Below are 19,591 nucleotides of genomic sequence, written 5' to 3' on the forward strand. Positions count from 1 at the left end.
CAGAGGTCTCCCAGCAAGCACTGATCTGAACTGGCCTGCCTGATGGCCAGAGCAGTTCTCAGCTATGTGTATAGAGGAGGGCTTACACCCTGAAGCACCAGGCAGCAACATTACTCCCAGTCCTGGAGAAGGGCAGATGCAATAAATATTTTTGTGAATGCACAGTACTAAGCAAATAACCATCATCTGTCTTCTAGGAAACTGTTTGTCTTCGCAGAAAAGTTTGCAATTTCCTGTGCATGAGTCAACTGACTGTGTCTGGGCCCAGTTCCTTCCCAGATATATACACACATATGTAGTATAGACCCACTGTTTTCATTCCACTAAAAAGCTGCCAAGGAACTTCAGTCTGAAGCTAAATATCAGACACAGTCAGAAATTGCAAACATTGCCTCCTGAAACCAAACCAGGCAACTGTAATTAGTCCCAAAACTTAAAGTCTGAGAGATGCTCAGAAAAAGATATACTGAGGAAAAGGTTAATAAATACTGAACAGCAAGAAACATTAGAAGAGAACATAGTTGGGAAGGAGGAGTCTAAAATTTAGTTTAGAAAACACTGATCTGACATAGCCAGACTGTGTGTATACACGTTCTAAACAGGTGTGAAAGCCTTATAGTATGCCTAAGCTTATCTGCTCAAGCACAAGGCAGCAGGGACGTCCAGCTAGGTCACTCTGACTCAGCTCTCTCAGGGGTTTCTCTACTCCTTGTTCAGATTAATATTCTTGGCAGATCACATGCACCCAAAACCAGGTTAATTTCTGAGCAAAACTCCTGAACTGCAGGATGGCTTTCTCAAGCACAAGCTTCTGTGCCAGTAAAATGGCACCTCACAGGTAACAAAGTACAATGTTATGCTTAGTAGACAAAAATCATGACAAAATAGCAAGAGCTGAGAGGGGGTAAGAGGCCTAGAGACTACAAAGCAGCAGTAGTAAGTACGCTCTCAAAGGAAAACACACACTCATCTACCTGAAATCTGTGCACAACTTAGACTGGCTTTCTGAAGTGGCCCGGGCATCTGTCTTTCTAAAGATATTTCTTGGTTTCATTTGTGCAGCCTGGCAAAGTTAAACTTTGGGTTAAACTAAACCATGTGCACAGACTTTGCCATTTCAGTACCTCTCACCCTCAGGAGTGGGGTTTTTCTTAACATTCCAGAAGAGCTAATTTTTACATCTATGCTTCTTTGTAGTTTCCATGGATGTGCAAACACATACAAACTGGATAGTTTTAGTCCTTCCAGCATAGACTTATTACTTTGGTTGGTAAAAGAGGAAGGGAACTTCTGCCCTTACAGCTTTTGTGTGTCACACAGGAAATGATGCCATCCATGAACCTGAGTCTTACTCAGTCATTACTTTTCACTCTGTCAGATCTCCCTAAAGAGACATATATACACTGTCACATTAAGGCATTTTGAAAGACAAGAAACATAAACCCATAGTTTTGTACAATTTCTGAGATTTGTAAATACAGGAAACAGAGAAACAAGTGTATGTCAGCTCTTCAGTCTTACCATGAAGTAGTGATGGTAGGTTCACAGGTGCCAGTGGCAGCTTTTAGACTTTCCAAAGGTGCTTCCCTGTGAAAACGAAGCCGGACTAAGAGTATAACAATTTCATCACACTTCAATAACAAATGCGACATCAAACTAAAACTGTTGGACCAAGCTGAAGAGAGGCAATTTCTCCAGATGACATGACATCACTTTTTTGTCTTCCAAATGATATTAATACATCTAAGAAAACTCTTTTAATAATCAAATAATGTTTTCATTTTTAGATTACCTGGTTGAATAATTCCAGTAACAACAGAGAGATATTCCTCAGGTTCCTGATCAGTGGAAATCTCCTTGCTGCCTCCATCTAGGGTCAGTATCTCATAAAGAATCTCTGAATTCTCCACCCCACAAAGCAGAATCACCACATTATCCGGAGGTTTTAGAACCTGCTCCAGAAAATAACTTCTCTTTCGATTCAGGCAGTTAAGAAGTCCACACGATAGTATCAGGAGTTTACATTTATAACAGTGTAAAGAGAATAGCTCCTGGTGCTTGAAAGATGAAGTCTCTAGATTGTAGAGTAAGATTCCTCCTTCATTCACTATGTGTCCAAAAAGAGATTTTAAATACAAAGCCCACTCTTCTGCTTCTTGTTCATATATCACGAGAATATCCTTTGTATTTTCTAGAGAGAAGAAAACATTTTAAAAAAACATCTTAAATGCATTTTGAATCCATTATAAATATCAGAAGACAGATCGTTAGTTCCCCGCCCTCTTAAAAACTTGAGTTGCTAAAGAAACAGAACAGATCATCACCTTGAAATGACAAGCATCTGCTTATTTCTAGACCGAGGCAGAAAGATCGTCCACAGAAACGGTGGCAAAATTACTCTGAATATTTAATGTTTAGAATAGCTTCAACTAGTATTTCAGAATAAATACTGAAACTGCAGTGTAGAAAGCAGAGTGCATTCACACATTCTGCTCACTCCTAGATTCTTGACAAATAGGTGATACTATTAAAAATGCAACAGTTAGCTTTTAATGGCAGAAGTAAAGAATACATATTCGAACACTGGACATGATCTGACTTCAATAGAAACAGGACTGATATGTTTAGGATATTTTGGTGGCATGGTATTAGGACAGTCATTAGTGATCTTTCTTTGCTGTCTTTATTCTAACAAAATTACTTATGAACCTGGCAAAAAGAAATCTAGAACTACATTTTATGAGTTCTGCTTTCTCTTTAAGATGTAAAACATGATGTTAGTAAGAAGACCAACACTCTTCCACTGCGTTACTAAGGTGACAGCATGAAACAGATGCAACAGGCACAAGCTGAAACACAGAAGGCTCCCTCCGAGCACCAGGAAATGCTTTTTTTACTGAGCACTGGCACAGGCTGCCCAGGGATGCTGTGGAATCTCCCTCCTTGGAGATACTCAAAAGGTGCCAGGCCAGGCCCTGGCTCTAGGTGGCCCTGCCTGAGCAGGGTGGTTGTACAAGATGGCCTCCAGAAGTCTCTTCCAACCTCAACCATTCTGTGATTCTGTGGAACCATAAAACCAATGATTTGCTGATCAATACAAGATACATTAAAATGCCAGGGTAGCTTAATACCCTGGGAGCAGTTCACAATCACAGCCCTGTGGAGCAACAATAAGAGACTCAGGAACAGATAAGCTGCTTTGCTTTACCTTCATCAAACTTCACAGTGTCTGCCAGGTTCCTGATGGGTCAGGCAACCTGACTGGCACTTGTCTGCAGTGCACCAGAGCTTCTCTGCATGCGAGTATCTAAGATTCTTATTTGTGAATATCAAGAGATATGGAAATGGTGGGCACACACAGTTAAAATGTTTCTTGGGCACACAATGGATCTGGATAGTGGGATGCACTGTTGGAATCATAGTACAGATGCAGCTAAGCAGAACAAAACTTGCCAAGGATCCCACATATGTCCTTGTACAAAAGAAGAAATTGAACCTAAATCTCCAGTCCAGGATTACCACTTTAATTATTGTACTTCTTTTTAGAATAAATTATTTCTAAATTTTGTTTCTTCATTCTTTACTCAGGAGGTATTTCAAACAAAGTTTACCCAGCTGAAGGCTGACTGAAACTTGTAGAATAGGGACACTACAGCTTAGTTTCTTGAGTTCATTATAAGTCTATAAACTGCTTGGAGGATAGCTGCCATCTTTTAAACATCTGTGAATACTCATCCTTTCAAAAAGTTTTCTGTCATAGGAAAACATAGAGGGCCATGCTCAATATGGTAGTGGGTGATGATATTTCAAGATGACTAACCCTGACTAATACATTACAGCAGTGTAATATTTGTCAAAATGTACTTGGAAAGCTGACTGCTACATTTTCTGTGGTAAAAGCATTCTGAAAAATGCCTGTTTCTGATGAAATGCTGAAGTTTAAGTGTAAAAATAAATAGTAGTGTATTTCTCACTTAACTCACAGTTATGTGTTTAATGGCACTAGGATAGGAAAGCTACTTGCTGCAATGCTGCAATGTTATTTGTTTTCAGAATCTCACTTGATTTTCCATAACACTCACACACAAAAAGTAGAAACAAAAAGCTATGAAGCTTGCTGAACAGTTTCAAAAGAAGAAGTTATATTAACAGAGCTGTAAAGCCAGAAGCTCTATCAGTCTGACCACGCTGTTTCATGTCACAGGAAACAGAATCACCAGGCACCTTCTATTTTCCATCCCTATTTACTAAAAGCACGGTAGCGGTCCTTTAAAAATACGGATTTAAAGAGGATGTTTAATCCATGAAGAAGATCAAAGAATTAATTCTTTACACATTGTTTGAATTTGCTTAATTTCAACTTCCAGACACAGAATATAATTTTATCTATTTCTGCAAGCTTAAAGAAGTAGCTGCTCTGAGAAATCTGTCCCAAGGTCTTCAGACTCATGAAATGACTCTGAGCCTTGCCTTCAGTACAGTTTGTAAACTCGGATTATTACTCTTTCCACTACAAGAGAGGCTTTGTAGAGCTCCTACCATTCTTTCTGCACTTTTGTGAACTCTCCTGCCTTTTCAAAATACTTTTTGAGGAACGCAAAACCGTATACAGTGTGGGAGTTCCTTGATACAGTGTACAGGAAGAATAAAATAATTTGACTTGAGATTACCTCAGATATGCACAGAAAGTTCACATTCAGTCTTTAAATTAAAAGGTCTCATTTTAAGTTCATGCTCAGCTGCATTTCTTTATATTATGATGGACTTGGGTAAGGACATAGCTAACTGGAATTGCAAGGAGGGATAAAAAAGCCTGTTTAAATTGAATGGTAAAAATATTTTTTTATAGCTGCACAGAATCTTGGTGTCCTGAGTGTGCAGAAGAGGGATATGCTGGTGTCTACCACAGCACCCACTTGGCCAAGAGCCAAAGTTTTTTCTCCATGTAGAAGGAGAGCACTGATGAGGAATGGTGCACAACTGTGTCTCATCCCTGTGTAGACTGGAAGCACCCAAAAGGCATTCCCGTATCCCAGAGAGGGAAAGAACTGCTGGACCCAACCATTCAGGCAGAGTTGAGGAGCTCCCTGTGTGCTGGGCATGAAGGAGTAAGTTCTTTGGTAGAAATATTCTTAACGAGCTGACATTATATAACAATCGTAATAAAAATATACACAAGGTATAAAGTTCACCCCTGTGCAAGTACAAGTACAAGGCTCAAGTACTCAAGAAATTCTAAAGAGAAAAGTGAAGAAGTTGCATTGAAATGATAAAAGAAGATGAAGTAATTCTGTTTTCATGCAGTACACCCGTACCTAAGTCCGCAGCTTTGATCTTAGCTAAGTGTGAATGAGAAAGGAGTTTTAAGATGTTTATTGAAGGCTGGATTGCATTTCTTTTAAACTATATTGATTTTTATATATGAGAAAAAGTGTTACTAGTGTAAGAAAAGGGAGTGAAATATATCTACAACCACACTTGATGGAAGCAAGGCTCTGCAACACACATCTCACGAAACTTCAGTATGGCTGCCTTATTCACTTTGTCCTTTCTATCTGTACACAGAGGGAACAGTAACACTGTTGAGAGACTCATATGAGTGAGGTATTTCGTGCTGCCATTTGGTGAAATGTTTATTGGTTTGAAGAAAGCAGCTAGTGCTATCAAGCTACCTGTGGGAAACCAAATGTCAGTTTGTTTTGAATTATGTGCTTGTATTTTTTTTCTGCTATTGATCTGCCTTCTAGATTGAGAGTTGACTTTGATATTAAGCAGGAATGCAAGACCTACATCTTACTCCTCCAAAATTGTATGAAAAGTTGAAATATCACTATTTTGAAATGCTTGCCTGACTTTAAATGTAGAGTTAGTTTACCCTAGGAATAGTTAATGAAGTCCCTTATCTAAAATCTACTCCAGGTGCCTAAAGCTTTTGTCTGTTACCCAATGCTTTTGCATTCAGAAATTTTACTAAGATATAGATGCTCTAATAGAGCTTACTAGAAAATTAAAGCCCACCCAAAACTCTGCCTTAAAAACAGTATCATTTGAACCTGAAACAACAAAAGCTGAAGCCTAGCTTTAATGCAACACTACCCAATATTGAATACACAGTAACAATGCTTAATTCTTCAACTAGAGTTTTTTCCCGTTCATTATTTTCATCTCTCACTGAATAATTCTTTGAAGTTACTGCACTTGGAATGTAATCTAAGTTGAGATGAATTTTGCTCCCTTGAAAGTTAATGTAACAGCAACTATCACATCCTCGCAAAATTAAGCCATGCTTCAACTACTCCTACTTGAAAACTGACTCAAAAGTAGAAATAAAATATATTATTAGTTGTGCAATGAGAAACAGTAAGACAATTCATGCAGTCATCCATAACCTGAAAGGGTTCTTCTGACAAGCAAAACTATTCTCTAGTTACTGGTGTGTGGTTGCCCAAAATAGCACATCTTGTGACACATGTCATCTTAAGCATTCTTTGAAAAGACCTGCTCAATCTTATGAGAACCAAACAAGATAAGAACATCTTTGCAGATTAGTGTGACCAAGCAGGAATCAAGAACTTGCATACATAAGGCAAAAGAACATATTTTTTTATGACAACAATTAAAAGATATAGTACAGAGACAAAAAAAGGCAAGTATATTAGAAAGTGAAAGGAAATCTCAAGAACTCTGTAATGCACTAAGCACATCACGAAGGCAAAGGAAACAAATCAAGACTGGGGGCTGGTGGCTTCTCTTCAACATGCACCTCAGTTTATGAATCTTGCAATCTTGTAAAATATAGTTTCTGTGTGTTTAGAAGTGAGCAAGAAGTACTTGGAAACACTCATCTTTGATAATAACACTGCTAGATTCAGAAAAGTAAGTCCTTTGCACAGATGCCAACTTCCTCCCCGCCTTTCAAAGGCTTAATGTTTGTAGATGATGTGTTTTAGTTCTAGAAGTTCTAGAAGAAAGTTCACCCTTTTATTTCTTCCTGTCACAGATGTCCTCACTTGGGGAAGGGGAGAGTTTGTTATTTTTTTATTTTTAAAGGGCAGTCTTAAAAGGAAAGAGACTTGATGAAGATGTGTATGAACTCTGTCAGTACATAATGAGCTACTGTCCAACAGCAAAAATTTGTTAAAATAAGTACAGTTGCTGAATATCTCAAAGGAGAATTGGAAAAGCACAGAATGGAAGTTCTTGCTCACTTTCCCATATTCTATTGCTGAAAAATTGGGACAACAACATGGAATGATATCCAGTGTATCTTTAATTTTTTCATGAACAGCAGACTACAGTCTTTTTGCAATCTTTTCACAAATATTCAGCCATTCCTCTCTTCATATTGCTTGCTCTGATCACTTAAAATGATATAATAAGGAACTACGGAAAAAGTTCCACTAGCACTTCAAACAACACCTGCAATTTAACATCTGGAAACAGAATGAGAACATTTAATTCAGCACTAAACAGTGGCCTTAGCATAGTGAACGGCCCCTCACCCATCCAGAAGGCACTGATTTTCCCAGTCAGCACACCTGACACACATCCAGTAAATGCATCTCTAGCTCTTGGTTGCTGGAATTCTGCAAGGCAAATCCCCTGAAGCAAGCCAAAATGGATTCATCGCGGGAAGGACAGCAGAAAGCACTTTAGAACTACTTGCAGATAATGGAAAATATTTCCAAGTAAGTCATGTTGCTTCTCAGAGACTTTCCACTAATGGAAATCAAAATTATAAAAGCCTGCTTGTAAACTTTAGAGTGAGATCACGAAGAAGCTAAATTGCTGCAGTGCTGTAGCACACCTGTTTCAATTAAAGCAATTATCATAAAGCATGGGACATTTCTGCCATCACTGTATCAGCCAGCAGAGCGGCTGCGCTTCTATCCTCATATGCCTATTTAACTAACATGTAATAAGAACATTTTCATCATTTATGTACCTTCTGTCGCTAATGCTAAGTTGTGTGTGAAAACAAATACTTGCTCTATATGTATAAAATCAAGTCTCATGTCATCTTCATTCTTCTCACTAAGCTCAGTGAGGTCTGGAGTGGGCAAAATGAGGTTCTACAGAAAGGAGCAATTGCCCTACAAATGGAATGAGTTTAGGTTTGATCCTGTGAGCTTTCTCTGTGAAGAAATTCCATTGATCTTCCCTACAGTGACAATGGGAACACAGAGACAAATAAGTTCCCGTGGTACCTTTGCACAGCATTGACCTGACCCAGGTAGACTAGAAAGATATCTATCAAACCTGACAAAGCTAACATTATGCCCAAAAAGTTGTTTCTTCTGAAGAGTGATATGGCCTTATTCCCTGGTTTAGGCCCCTCTCTCTGATCTGTCCTGTGAATACATACACAAGCGTAATGACTATCACAGTATCTTTGCCTGTGAAGGCCTTCTCTTCCACAGCAGAATACCTACTGATGGACAGATGCTCTCATTTCTAATGAACAAGAATAAACATGAACATGGGACACAGGGGTCAGAACTCAGCTCTCTATTTCAAGGTACACCTCCTCCTTTATCTTGCAATGAGGCAAGATTTTGTGTCATTACAGTCACTTCCTTATGCAAATCACACCTTTGGTAGATTTTAGCAGAATATAATCAGGTAATACAGAAATACTTTAGACATGAACAAGTCATGAAGACAAAAATATACTATGACAGTATAAAGAGCTGAAGTAATATACTACTTTTTCTATGATTGCTGTGGAACAAGTATTTAAGGTCACATGAAAACCTGAACAAGCTGTATCAAGTTTGCATTAACTGATGTTACTGCTACTAGAAACAACCACCAGCTGAAGCTTTCCCTTACATTATCACTATAACTATAGTTCTATAAACATAAAAAATATTTAAAAATTTCAATTTCAAAATTTCCCTGTTAGGGCAGACCAAAGTGTCTTTTAATTTTTTTGTTGTTGTTATTGTTGTTTTTTGTTTTGTTTTTTAATTGCCAGTGTTTCTTACCAGGATCTCTCTAGATGTGCCCATCCTGACTTAACTCAGGGATCTAGGGATTTATAATCACATTTAAACTCTGCTTATTTAAATTCAGCTTCTTCACCTTTTCTTCTGCCTTCTGTTGCTTTTTTCTCTGCCATCTTTGATTCCATTGATACTTCAGTTTCTCGCAAATTCTTATCTCTAATTCATTCCAAATAAGAAACAGAGAATGGAAAACATGTTCTGCAGATATTACTTAGTGCTAGGGGAAACAGTCTCATGAAATCCAGTACACTTACCTCTATCACAAGAGAACATACCTCAGAAAACGGTGCATATACAACAAAACAGAAAGCACTGATCTTGCAAGCAATAACATTTTGGGCAGGTTGCTGTGGTTCCAACTACTATGATCTGGGGAGGTCACACAGTAGCACTGTTGTCTCAACCACAAGGAAGATGTCTTGCACATTAAATAGAGTAATTTGTACACCAGGGAGCTGGCAGACATTGATCGTCAGACAATCGCCATTATATGACAAAGTTTATCAATAAGTATCACCACTTATTGAAATTTCTGCTCACAGAGATTTCTGTATTCCCTGTATTTGTAATGTGGTCAAATACACTGAGTTAACCATAGATGACATCCCAACAGTCTCTAAGTTACAGATTATCATGGACACTAGAAATCTGTCTTGCAGAACTCTCTTAGAGCAGTCGTAGAATCATGGAATGGTTTGGGTTGGCAGGGACATTCAAAGACCATCTAGTCCAACCTTCTGCCGTAGGCAGGGACATCTTTCACTGAATCAGGTTGCTCAAAGCCCCATCCCAACCTGTCTTGGAACACTTCCAGTGACTGGGCATCCACAACTTCTCTGGACAACCTGTTCTAGTGTCTCACCCATACTTCTCTAGGTTTCCAAAACTATTATGTTTCCTTTGCCACAAGTCAGCAGACTATCCAGGGAGGGCTCCTGACACCCTATAAATCAAATGGCTTGATCTTCTCCTGCTTTTGCAGATTGGTTTTAAATCTATTTTTTATGCATCTCATTTACTTGAGCATTCATCCAGAAATTAAAGGAGATGTGAGAAGTAGTTTCTATTTGATGTATAGCCTGTCTAAGCTATGAGGCTGTAGAAGAAAGTGTCCTCTGGTTTCAGCTCATTTTTTTGTTTTGTCCCTTTCTGACCAATATGTCACAGTCACCAAAAAAACCTGAAACAGTAACAACAGATTCCAAGACAAATCTCTAATCAGTGTTGGACAAACAATTTATACATTTGTGTTGACCTTTTTAACAGCATTCATGCTGATGATGTATGCAGAGGGAAGTAAATGAAGTAGAAAACCATTACATAAATATGTGTAGCTTCATAAAATGAGCAATGACAGAGCTAACGATGAGTTAGAAACCAAGATAAATAAAACATTCAGCAACAACCTCAGTAGAAAGCTGAATGCTCTCTGTTGAACCCACCTCAGCATCCTCTCTACTGCCTTAAAACAAAGATTGTAGACACTAGCTATATGACAAACTACTTTTATTTGTGCTCATCAGACAGAAAGAAATTGAGTTAGTCACATGAATGCAAGCCTGCCTTCGCATAATTTACCCATAGGATTGCAAAATCAACTGCAACGTCCAAATACTTTTAACACTTAAATGAGATTCAAAAGACATTTTTCCAGCAAGCATATCTCCTCAGTATAAGCTTAACACATGCAGTTATCTTCCCTGCACTGCAAAATACAAATTCTCAAATTATTACCAGTCCTAAAATAGGACCAAATTGGAGAGTTACCTACATATAAATTTTGGGTCCTTCTCTAGTGGATAGCCCTCACAGAAAGTTTAATATAACTACTACTGCCTTTCACCAAATGGGTTTCTTCCTGGAAATGAACCAATTGGAAATTCTGTATGTTCAGGTTCTTGCAAACAGATTTATCATACCATAACATACATACCTACCACACTTTACCATCGTTGCTGTATATTCTCACGAAACTATGTCTACTTAATCATATAAACTGGAAGAAAAGTATCTCACTGGTACTCGTAGCTTTTCAAGCACACCATCTGCCATTTCTAGTTAGAAAGGTACAGAATAAAAATGAATACAAATCCTTCTTGAAGCATTCCTGAGACCAAATTAAACCTTATCTCACTACAGTCAGAGAATCTATGTAGTTCAAATACAGTAAAATTCAGAAGCTTGAGGGGGACAGGAGAGGACCATGGAATTATGAAGCATCCTACTTTTTACTTGATCAAGCCCCTCACTGTTTGGTCAAATCTGTAAAACCAAATTTTTACTTTCCTCTTGAATATCCAGAAAAAAAACAAATCTTAAAACAGGCTGATGCTGTCATAGGTCTATTACTGTCTTCTTTGTACATACATTTTATTAGCGTCTAGTTTATTAGACTCCTCAATACACCACAGTTTAACATGCTGCTACATGCTAGCTGCTCAGCAATAACCAACTACATGCTTGATATAGATATGAAATACAATGTGCAGTCTTACCTTTCCTCCACTGAAGTTTATACCATCCATGCTCCATTTTCCATTTATTGCAGATTACTGCTATAACTGCACAAACATCTTAAAAAGACAAAAAATCTCACTGCTACCAGAAGGGGCAGTCCTACTATACAGTTGCTCATACCCTTCCTGGCAACTTATTTTTTATTCGCCACTTCAATCCACTCCCCAGCCTGCTTTGCCTTGCAGTTGCCTAAACAATTCTGTTGACAAAAGGGAAGATAAGGCATTGGATAAATCCAAGACTCTGAAGTCAATGGGAGGGGAAGATTGCCACTTGCAGCAACAGCTATGGCTTAGAGTGAGTCAACATTAATATTCAGTTACGATCATAAGTATACTTTTCAAACAAATCATCTGATTGTCCTCACTTACCAGGCTTTGCATCATCTTTCCGACTGGCCCTGGAGCATATGAACTGCATACCTTTCAGATTAAAGTAAAGCAGAACATGTGCTTCAGATGAAGCACATAATGTGATTCACTTGCTAATGTCATTGGACCAGACTAGAGCGAGTTCAAAATAAACTCCCTTCCATGTGCACTGCATGGCTCTCAAGTCCTTAGCACCTTAGCACTGCCGACGCCTACAAAGCCCCTTCTGTAGAGAGCGCTGTTTACCAGTGTGGAAGTAGCCTTCCAGCATCTGGGAGATGAAGTCCTGAGAGTGCTCAATGACTTGGCCCTTCAATGCTAAACCATAGTAACAGGAGCACGCATCTGAGCTCCCACTCACTCTTGCACACTTGTACCAATGCAGGTTCCTCAAGTGATGCTTTTGAACATAGTCACTTTCACTGAATTCATAGCTGGTACAGTCTGTGACGCTATATGGTCCTGTAATATTTAACGCACTTATAGGTACGTAATTGGCTAATTAGGATTACAACAAAATGAAATGCTTCTTATGACATCAAAATTCAGCGAACAAAACTTTAACAAAATACTAAGAATGGAAATATCCAGAAAGAAAACACCATGTTCAAGAGTCATTTTCAAAAAATGGAAGGTGCTTAAACCTCTTGTGAAACTTCTCATCAATCTGATCTTCAAGTAAGAAACATAAATCTACAAAAAGAGAGGAATTTAAGTTTGGAAACACTGCTCTAAAGACTCCTACCGCTTCAACAAAGACTTAGATTCTTAACTGTCATTTATCCACCACTGCATTGTTTCAGTCAAGCTTTTTTTTTTTCTCCCCCCTTGATCAGTGTGAAAACTTTGCTCTTATCACTGTACTAAGCAAAACAGACTGTTTTGGGGAAAGCATGTACATTTTGGCAATTTAAATTTTACAATGTTCATCTGTGACATAATTGTGGTGAGAGAAATTAAATAGTATAATTGACTTTTATAAAATTTTCATAAATGTAAAGGGGCTGCTGAAGGGAAGCACAAAGGACTAGCTTTTCATAGAAGTCTCCACAACATTAAATCCAATGAATGAGCTGTCACAGCTTCAAAGGATAGATCTGCCTTTTTATCATGTTATTTAAGGCATGTTTTAAAGAAGAGGTTGTGTACAAAATGAATAATAATGATTATTATACATGTCATCCACTATGAACAGTATGGACTTAACAGCATGTGGGAGTACAAAATTTATGATATACCTTATCTGCTTGCAAGGTAAAATACAAGAATATGGATTGCCATTTTAATGAATTCTATAAGCTTCAGTGTTGAAATATAGGCTACAAGTTTGCCAATGAAACAGAGTTGTTTTTAAACTCTAATAGAAAAACAACTGACAATAGCTTGCCAAAAGCACTACAAGAAAATGAAATTGAAACTGTCCTGAATGTACCTTGTAAGCAGAATATAATCCTGTTTCCAAACTGATAAATGTAGGATCTGCTTTAAACTTTCAGAGAAAATATCTTGCCTCCAATTCAATCATTACAGACTGCTTCACACATTCAAGGTCAAATTAGATTTGGCCTCCTCTAAAATGGTTAATTGAACAGGGAACAGAATTGATAAGGGAGAGAAACAAATTTGGAAGTTTTGATGATAAGATTATGGTGTTACAAAAACAGAATGCAAGTATGAAAACCCCAGAAAGTTTTGATTGAAAACACTGGCAAAATTTCCTCTGACAGTACGCAGCAACATAGCTTCATTGATTAAATAGAGTTATTCTGACACACACTAGCTAGGGAATTGGCCTTACATTTTTACAGGGAGGAAGTATACAGCAATGGGAGATTTAGTGAAATCTGAATCAGACGGGGGCGGGGGGGGGAAAGGTGTATGGAGTTTTCTGCAATTTTATTGGATTTTCTAGATAATATTGAACAACCTTTCCATGCAAGACTTTTTGTATTATTTGATTCAATCTTTATTAAACTTTCTGGTAACGTAGCTCTACCTTTTAAAAATAATATTTAAAAGATTCAGATAGATTTGAAATGTAAATTATCTTTACATGTTGAAAGTAAGATTAAGCTGCTAGAAATTACTTTCTGGACATAGCTAAAATCATTTAGACATGTATAAAGATGTGTCGTCTATCTGGTTTACTTAAAGGCCTGATGAATTTGCTTTGAAGTATTGTCCTGGGTTTGGCCAGAACAGGGTTAATTTTCATCGGAATCCAGGAAGGGGCACAGCCGGGGGGTGGGGGCTGACCCCACCTGGCCAAACAGAGCCCGGTATTCCATACCATGTGACGTCACGCTGGGTTCCGGGGGGGGGTGCGGCGGGAAGGCACTCGCGGCTTGGGCGGGCGCAGCGTCGGTCCTGTTTCGGGAGAGCGGCTGTCTGTACGGTTCGTGGTTGTGTTTTCTCCCTATTTGTATCGTTGTTGTTCCTGTTTTCCCTCTGTTTGCTGTTCTGTTAAACTGCCCTTATCCCGACCCACCAGTTTCTGCCTCTTTCTTTCCATTCTCCTCCGCACGCCGGCGGGGGGAGGGGCGGCCGCGTGGAGCTTTTGTTGCCGGCGGCAGCCGAAACCGAAACAAGTATGTATTTCATATACTTAAAAGAAAGCTAATCAAAGTCAGAAGGTACCTGTGTTTTGCTGTTTGTATGGTTTTGTTAATAAAAAACATTGATTTCTGTCAGTCACGCACATTGTAGTTTAACAACGAGCAAGTGCCCAAACCTTAATAAATCAGAGGAACACCACATTTGTGGCTTCTGATAAAAGTACTGTTTGTTTTCATTTAGTGTCCACTACCACATCAGCATTAAACTGCTTTGAAGCCTGTATTGTATTTAGCCTTTCATTTTTACAGAAGACACTAGCATTACTTAAGATGGGGGCTTTTATTTTCGGTTCTTAAATGGCTCTAAATTGTCCCTGTTCAATTCATTCCAGGCATACTATATTTTTTCCTTTCAGCTATTTAAATTGTAAATGTTCTTGAATAAATGAAAATCATGAATAATAGAAGGGTGCACTATACGAAAATATGTTTAACATATTATTCAATTTCTTAGAAGTTCAATTCGTAAAAGCTATTTCATACTTTTTTCTATTTTTTCAAAAGCTTCTAGAATTTGTCATATTTTCCATTAGAAAATACATAATGCTTACTATTTCAATTGTACTGCTAATCTGATATTAAAAAAACAACAAAAATCCACCACTTTTTATTGACTACAGTAAACAAATTTGAATTATTTATTCTTCATAAGTTAAAGTCCCCCCTGTGCCATAAAGAACTCAAAAATGTAATACACAGGTTTTTTGCTATTTGCAGGAAAGTATAATGATAAATAGCAAGTAAAAATATCATTACTTCATTATATTTTGACAGGAAAATAGCTTGTTTTGTTCAAGAGACAGAACTCATGCACATCCCCAACACTGACAAACTTGGAGGGTAAAGTACGTTAAGGAACAAACTGAATGGTATGTGTATTGTCACACAAGGACTTGAATGCAACAGAGAGCCTTTGACAGGATCTCAGGCAGATTTAGGGGGGTGGTGTTGTTTATGATTTAGCCTGACATTACCTCTATTCCTTGTAAGAAGATTCTTTCATCTGTTTAATACAGTATGTCTAGAGTAGGGGATGTAGGATCAGGTATTAGCTCCTAGATTCAACTGTACATTAATATGGTGTCAGGGCAAAACTCGGGCATCCACGAAAACCTGTCTTCCTTCCCACCTCTTCTCTTGGTTTCCATAGAAAACAAACCCAAGAATGTGAGCTGGACAGAAGCTGAGGTACACTTCAGCAGAAAGACTAGACAAAGCCATAAAAGTCACTTGGCTGATTAGATGGATGTCTTCCTTGTGGTTTTAAAAGGTTTTACTAAATACAGAGTAAGATGGAGAACCTTCTAAGAATGCAGTCTCCTCGTTCCTTCCAAATTCTTCACCCCAAACTCATGTGCAAAATCAGGAAACTGCTAGAGCATGTTTCACAAGGGCAAAGAGAAAAACAAGAAATGTGTGCAGGAGCTATGGACTTCAGCGGTACAGGAAGAAAAGTTTTCTTACAAGATGAAGGAATTAAGAAATAAAGACATCTACTAAGACATTCTAGTGGAAAAGGGGAAAGACATTTGCAGTTCTTTTATTCAGCTATTAAAACCTGCAAGATTCAGCAACTCACTTGAAGTTGGTTTATCAGTAGGTACAGAGGGAAAAATACAGAACTTGACAAAGGTATTGTATTTCAGCTATGTAGTCTTACATGAATTGTCCCCAGTTCTTAAACAGAAGCAATAGCAGTTATGAAAATCTCCACTCTATTTTTCTAAAGAACATCCTTAGGTACTGTCCTGGTTTTGGCTGGGATAGAGTTAATTTTCCTCCCAGGAGCTGCTGTGTTTTGGATTTACTATGAGAAGAATGTCGGTAACACTGATGTTTTTGGTTGTTGCTATAAAATCAAGAACTTTTCCCAGTTTCTTCTATTCAGCTAATGAGCAGGTGCGCAGGAGCTGGGAGGAAGCATAGCCAGACAGACAGCCTGAGCTGCTCAATGGAAATATTCTATACCATAGACATCACTCTCAGTTTATTAATGGCAATTGGCGGGGGGAGGGAGGAAGGTATTAGCTCTTCTCTTGTCCAGGTGTTCAAACATTTTTTTTGAATTTTGTGAAATTTGTGATTTCAGGGTTCTGCAATTGCTGCCTGGGGACTGACGGTAAATTGGTCATCAGGCGGTGACAAAAACTGCATTGTATATAGTTTGTTTTGCATATTCATTATTATTAGTAGTAGTATTTCCTTTGTTGCCTTATAAAACTGTTTTTATCTCAACCCACTAGTCTCCGCTTTCACCCATTTCTGCTCCCTATCCCGCTTGGGGAGAAGGGGAGGAATGAGCAAGTGGCTTTTGGGTCCTAGCTGCTGGCTGCTGAGTTAAACTATGGCAGGTAGATACACACACACTTTTATACAAACACATGTACATCACACCTACCACATGCAAAGGAAATATTAAAAATGCCAACAGATCACCAATGAAGTTTTACCAATTTTTTACCCATTTTCTTTTGCTTGCTTTTCTTTTTTGATTTTCCAATTTTTGTGTTGTATTTATCAACAATGAAATATTGCAGTATGAATCCGTACTTGACACAAACATAGATCTCAGCTGTAGAAATAAAACTATGAGACAGTACATCCAGACAGCTGGATATGTTAGACAGCATTTCCAAGAAAAGCCCACTACTCTTAAGATCTGTTTTGACGAACACGCCACTGCATTGACCACTGGGAAGGTGGAACATATGCTTGTAAAAACATCTTTCTCATCTCAGCATCCTCCAAGAGCTTCTCTGGGCAGGAAAGCTAATCCCTGCATTGCACATTGCAAACCACTACTGCATCCAAATTCTGCACAGATGCTCAAAAAGACTGCAAAAAGTTGAACAGGCTTTGAATTTTTTTTTTTCAGTTAAAAGCAAACATTACTATTTTACTATTATTACTATCAAGATACCTTCATCATAATTTTTTTTAGTTAGAGTTAAGGGTCATGGATTTGTATCATTAAGATACTCTTATCTTGGGTATCATTCCTCATTTTCTATGTCATTTTTGGACTAGCTGTTTAATTTAGGACAACTTACTAGCTTTCTTATTTTTTTTAAATATTACCATAGTGTTAAAGTGACTCGTTCAACACCAAGATAACATAGGAAGTTTCAATGAACTATGATAAATACTGAAAAGAACAAAATTCTTCTGTGCAGCATCCCACCCAAAGGAATTCTTATTGCTAGGACTATCATATTCTTTCTCTAGATTAGTTTTGGGTCTATTTGCACTGCAAAGAATTGCTGTATGAAGACTTACCCTTTACTTTCTTCTCACTATTGCATCACCCTGAATATTTGACTCTTTCTGACCTTGTCAGAATTACATTTCATTTGCTTAAAACAGCGTGGGGCCTGTAATTCACTGTATTCACAACAATTTTTTCTCTGATCTGACAGAAGACACAAATGTGTCTTCTACATGTGCCTGAACATTAAAAACAGTTTTCCAGCATTTTACATATGAGTAAGAGAGATACCACTCTAACCACCATGTTCAAGTCGATTTTATAAACAGGCAGCAGAAGCAAGTCATAATAAATATAGAAATAAATAAATAAATGTATTTTTATCCTTTCAATGCTTTGTTTCCCCACAAGTTGAAAGATACTGCCCTGAAAGTTCACATGCAGCTGATGAGTTAATATTCAAGTTTACTGCAGACCTGCATATTTTCAGTATCCGCATTATCCATCCAAGACTTCAGTTCAAAAAGACTGAGTACTCACAAATCCATCTGTGGCAAGGCATAACAGCGATTCCGAAGCATTTTCAAGTGAAGTCCCAAGCATTTCCAGGAATGTAAACAAACAGGCTCTTAAAAAACATGTGGTCATTTAAGAAAATCTATCGTGAACTGTCTGTCCCAAATTTCCACAAAAGCTCATCTCCTAAAAATAATGGGAACTGCTTGACATTACACGTTTTTGAAAAATCTTGGCATCTTTTTCAGTAACATCTGTCATTCACTTGTATTTCTGAAGTACACCGATACTATCTTCATGATCAAAAATGTAGGAAGAAGGAAGTTTGCTTTCCTTTCCTAATCACTGTACACATTACTGTGTACTTCGAGGTTTGAATGCTCTGAATCAAAGCTCAGGTGGTATACTAGTAAAACAGCGCGCTCTGATGAAAGTAGTAACCGAGTATCACTGGATGCTGATATTCCAAGTAGGGTATACTCAGGCAGTAACTATATTTCCGATAGATATGTTGTGAGTTTTCATTTATCATAAAAGTGATTTCAACAGACTGCTAAAACAGATTGTACTTACTGTTGTAAATTCGTTTCTAATAGTATTTAACATTCAGCAGTAACAAAGAGTCATTAGTTGGCAATTGGTCATATACGAAAAATGACTGCTCATCACCCCTAAGCTTACAAGAAGCAGTAAACCATAGCCATAAACTGCAGCTATTTATAAATACCTATATAAAGTTTCAAGTCACTTACAGCTGTTAAGCATGTGATCTGAAAGCAAAAGGGTGCTTTCCAAACTCAGCTACATCTCTGCTTGAACTGTCTCAATGTCAAACATATGTAAGCCTTAACTTCTTTAATTGTACACAAAGACTCACATAAACACTGAAAAACAAAAGTAATGATAGGACTGCTTAAGACCAATTTGCTTTAATTGTCAGGCCTGCAATAGCATAAATTATATTCTGTGGCTTAATATAAAGCCTTGCTTTCCTAATATGCAGGGAGCCAGTGAACACTCAATAATCATCCGTATTATCACATGAAATAGATCCCAGTTTAAAATTTACATCTTGGTATTTGTGAGTCTCTTCTTATCGCAGCAGTTTCAAAATGCACAGATATTTAAAATACCATTCTGAACTTACTACTACTTTTCTTTACATTTAATGAAACCTAGCTGTTTATCACAGATCACATTGTAATAGTCTCATTTAATTTATATAAAAGGTCAGGGAAACTTTATTTTTTTAATGATAGCCAGAAATGACTGGACCTCCCAGGAAGATATAATTATATCACAAGCTACTGCTGCTGTTTGCATTGTTGCACTTAAGCTTATTAGAGGAGTTAAAACATT

The 19,591-nt window shown here is 37.8% G+C and overlaps 1 protein-coding gene across 3 annotated transcripts in view; it reads right to left on the reverse strand.

The window, feature by feature from the left end:
* The window catches only part of BANK1 (B cell scaffold protein with ankyrin repeats 1), a 156,868-nt gene that overhangs the window by 130,709 nt on the left and 6,568 nt on the right, over positions 1-19,591 (reverse strand). For all 3 annotated transcript variants that reach the window (XM_075421449.1, XM_075421447.1, XM_075421448.1), the window contains exon 2: positions 1,793-2,191. In XM_075421449.1, coding sequence (XP_075277564.1) covers positions 1,793-2,191 — 399 coding nt within the window. The remainder of the gene's footprint in view (positions 1-1,792; positions 2,192-19,591) is intronic.

The sequence above is a fragment of the Opisthocomus hoazin genome, chromosome 5 (assembly GCF_030867145.1).
Source record: "Opisthocomus hoazin isolate bOpiHoa1 chromosome 5, bOpiHoa1.hap1, whole genome shotgun sequence".
Lineage (NCBI taxonomy): Eukaryota > Metazoa > Chordata > Aves > Opisthocomiformes > Opisthocomidae > Opisthocomus > Opisthocomus hoazin.